Below are 3,808 nucleotides of genomic sequence, written 5' to 3'. Positions count from 1 at the left end.
ATTTAAAGTACGCGATGGGAGTGATAAATATTTAACTGCCTCTGCTAAAACAAAAAACAAATACGAAGCACAAATTCAAGTTCGGGCAATCCTAGGGTCACGTTTTTACTAACGGAAGTAATTTTTGATATTTCGGTCTGGCACGTTCGCAGTTTTCTCGCAAAGATTTTCTTCGTTATATATAAGCAAGATGGATGTCGCTTCCGAGTACTCCACTCCTAAATATTCAACGGTTTATTCCGAAAATTTTCCCTTCAGAAGCGATGACTTCGATTCGAGTTGTCGCGGTAGTGATATCTTGTGTAGTTCTTTTGGTATGTAGAATTATTTTGTTTCAAATAAAAATTACATCATTCAGCTGTAAAATATAACAATAGAATAGTAATTTAAAATAAGTTTAAAGTGATGTGGAAAAAACTTAAAAACTTATCAGCTTTCCATGAGTGCCAAGGATCATTATTATATCGATAACATATTTAAACCAAATTTTTGTAATTCACTTCCTCGACGAATCCACTCACTGCTTTTGATATTTTTTCTTTGGATCTTTCAGAAGTTCACCCGCTCACATTAGCAGCTTAATGATGAAAAAGTACAAATAATCGTTCTTAGATCCAAACACATTATACTCAAAACTTAAAATAAAATTTACTTCCTCAACGATTTTACCCACCGTCATTTTTCTTTTATTTTTTCTTTGGATGTTTCAGGCTGTGCACCCATGAAACTAACAATCACAACAATCCCACAAGTAAGGTGTTTCAATTCTCAACGTTCGATCGATACACACCCTAAAATTGTCATAAATTTGTTGCCTTCCACTGTTATTTTGACTTTTGAAGTTTTTCTTTGGATCCTTCAGAGGTTCACTCATAAAAATAACCATCTTAGGACTTTTGGTTAGTCAGCATGGTCCTAGCTCTCATCACAATTCTCCTTCTTAGCGTACGCTCTCCGTTCCGAATGTTTGCAATCAACATGGCAAGTTTTTTTTTGTTACTGACATTTCGAAAGAGCTATATTGACATTTAACTCCATCACGTACAAGTAAATTAACAAATTTTGATCAAGCAATAAAGCAATTCCTTCAAATGAATATTAAGATCGTTAAGACTTTGAATGGACAGTACGTGCGGGCTACTACCGAGCTGAAGGTCTCGAAAGACATCATGAGATCTTAAGAGATATTTATGATCCATTATTGTGGTCACTGATGCAAAATAACAAAAACTTATTTTGGATTGCCCAACGAATCTAATCTAGAATACTGTATTAAACAAAAGTAATACCTAGTTATTATTTCCTTTCTTAATTTCAGGAAGTGACATCTTGCACTTATCCAATATACTCGGGACCTGCTCCAGATTGCTACAACCCTAAGATCGCCCTATTTCACAAATACCCACTCATCTTCAAAATCAAACAGAGATTGTGCAAGAAAATATGTCAACCACTGGCTGGTATCCCACTCTGCCCGCCGTCGGAGGGAGGAGTGTGCATCAGGCCGAAGAAAAACCTCGTGTACAGCGTTCCTCCGGCAGTACCATGCGCCCCCTACAGTGTTCCAGCACCGGTGGCGCCTTATTACCCGAATTACGCGGTTCCTCCAACATACGTTCCGGCCCCAGCACCATGTGAAGTCTTGCAACCCGCTTTCGCGACGTGCGCTTAGAAATCGATTAAGTGTTTATTTATTAACTTAACTCAATGTAAAAATTGTGCAGCTATATATGTATACATAATTTCTAGAAACAATTGACAGCTTAGCAAACCAGGATATTTTCAAATTTAATGAGCTGGCGTAAAAAATTTCAAACAAATTCGGCAGTAAAGTATGGAATAGCGTCGTTGTTTTCATATGAGTTTCATGTTTGCGTAACAATGATACAAGACATTTTTTCTACTGAGTGTCCTTGGAACTTCTCCCAGCGATGTTCCCATCTTTCTAACCCGTTCAAATTCGCGAATGTGATTGCCTCCTCATTGGGTGAAATTCTTTGTCTTCCGAGCGCAGCTTTCAGATGACGGAAAAAAGAAGTTGCTTGGGGCTGGATCTGGTGAGTGAGGTGATTCATCAAACAGTTTAAACAGTAATTCGTGGATTTTCGCCATGGCAACCGTTGAGATATCAAACGACTTAGTGAAATAGGATTTTTTTTTGCAAATGTGGCCATTTCTCGGCAATTTTTGTCCTCAATTTGTTAAATAATTATGCGTAGTATGCTCCTGTAATGATTTTTCTTTTTTGAAGATAATCGATTAAGATGACTATGGATAACCCAAAAAACTTCACATCACATTCCCAGCCGGGAAAACAGTTTTTTTCGCAGTCGCGGGTTCCTCCGTCACAGTCCACTGTTTTCACTGTATTTTTGATTCAGGCGTTTAACGGTGTATCCAAATTTCATCTACAGTAAGTAATCGCTGCCAAAACTGGGATTTATTGCGCCCAAACTGGGCCAACATGGGTGAAAGCGACATCCAAGGTGCAGATAGCTTTCTTATGCCTAAATCTCAATTTAAAACACGTTCTCGTGCATTTTCATAATCTCTGCTATCACTCTTACTTCAATTCGAATGTCGTTAATACCATTTGATGAACTTTAGCAATTTTATCGTCGGTGGTTACTGTTTTTGGACGTCCCGAACGTCCATCATCTTCTAAGCTCTTACGGCCACGTTTAAATTCAGTTTTCCAAAATTTCATTGTGGCAAATGACGCTCCAGAGTTCCCAAACACAGAGTCCAGCTCAACTTTAATTTGCGTAAGCGTATTGCCATTGAAAAACAAATTTTTTATAACAGCCCTATATTCATTTTCACGAACATGGAGCCATTTAAATGACCCTAAGCATCTATCAAGAGGAACACAACTACGATCACTAGCTTTTAGTAACAAAAGCCGCCATTCTTAGAGTGAGGTCGGAAATTTTTCAAATGACCCTCGTATATTCGCAACTTCCCGACAGGTTTTGCGAATGAAGGCAACGCGATGTACGTATGCTTTGCCCTTTATAATATTTAATTGCCCTTAATTTCATATGGAGTGTTTAAATTTTGATACTTTAAAGATATATTTCAAATATCTTTTGGTTGTGGGTCCATCACAAAACAGCGACTTTCGTTCTCAGATATTGTTCTGGTGCTATTTTCCCGAAATCACACAACACAAAACCTGTTAAGAGTGTCACGGATAATTCTTTGTTGTAGCTTGAAAATTAGAAAATAGAAAATACTTCCAAACGGGCTCGTTTGTTTATTCTCCGCAGCGCCACCATCAAAGAGTAAATTTATAAAAAGTGGTGACTAAGTCTAACAGATATATAAAGTCTCATAACCCATGCTCCAAAATCAAATCCATATATAATGTAACCTCCAAGAATTTAATCTTATTGTTAAGGTCTACTTCGCAGACATTGATGTTTATTGTTCTTGACTTGAAGAACGCCAATTCAAATCCAACTATTTCCAGTTCAAAGTTTAAATTCACGATTGGATATTAATCGCTTTCAACACGTGACTAAAGTGGAAGTAGGAGTAGAAAAACACCATCATTGAACACTTAATGAAGTATGGCCTGATCATCAGAAGTCACCAAAGTTTAAACGTGGTTTAAATTCACCGAAAACATTGCTCTCAATCGTGACTAAAATGACACTTTCCACACTCATGATCAGTGCACAATTCGGTATTGGGTACTTACAACCTACACATACGTACTTTATGTACAACTAATACTAACTAAGGGGATACTAACTAAAGGGATACTAACTAAAAGGGACCAAAAAAAAAATATAACCCCCTTTAT

General features: G+C 37.2%; 1 protein-coding gene across 1 annotated transcript; it reads left to right on the top strand.

Moving 5' to 3' along the window:
• Positions 1 to 216: 216 nt before the first annotated feature.
• LOC132697016 (uncharacterized) lies at positions 217 to 1,884 on the top strand. The gene is made up of 2 exons (XM_060662258.1): positions 217 to 314; positions 1,319 to 1,884. The coding sequence occupies exons 1-2, from the start codon at positions 264 to 266 to the stop codon at positions 1,670 to 1,672; spliced, it is 405 nt and encodes a 134-aa protein (XP_060518241.1). The 5' UTR covers positions 217 to 263; the 3' UTR covers positions 1,673 to 1,884.
• The last annotated feature ends 1,924 nt before the right edge of the window (positions 1,885 to 3,808 follow it).

The sequence above is a fragment of the Cylas formicarius genome, unplaced genomic scaffold, assembly GCF_029955315.1.
Source record: "Cylas formicarius isolate icCylForm1 unplaced genomic scaffold, icCylForm1.1 PGA_scaffold_1__22_contigs__length_36826433, whole genome shotgun sequence".
NCBI lineage: Eukaryota > Metazoa > Arthropoda > Insecta > Coleoptera > Brentidae > Cylas > Cylas formicarius.
This window is presented reverse-complemented; position numbering and strand designations above follow the sequence as displayed.

Coding starts and splice junctions, on each gene's coding strand:
- LOC132697016 (XM_060662258.1), top strand. CDS start 264: ATGACTTCGATTCGAGTTGTCGCGGTAGTGATATCTTGTGTAGTTCTT. Junction 315..1,318: donor TATCTTGTGTAGTTCTTTTG/GTATGTAGAATT, acceptor TCTTAATTTCAG/GAAGTGACATCTTGCACTTA.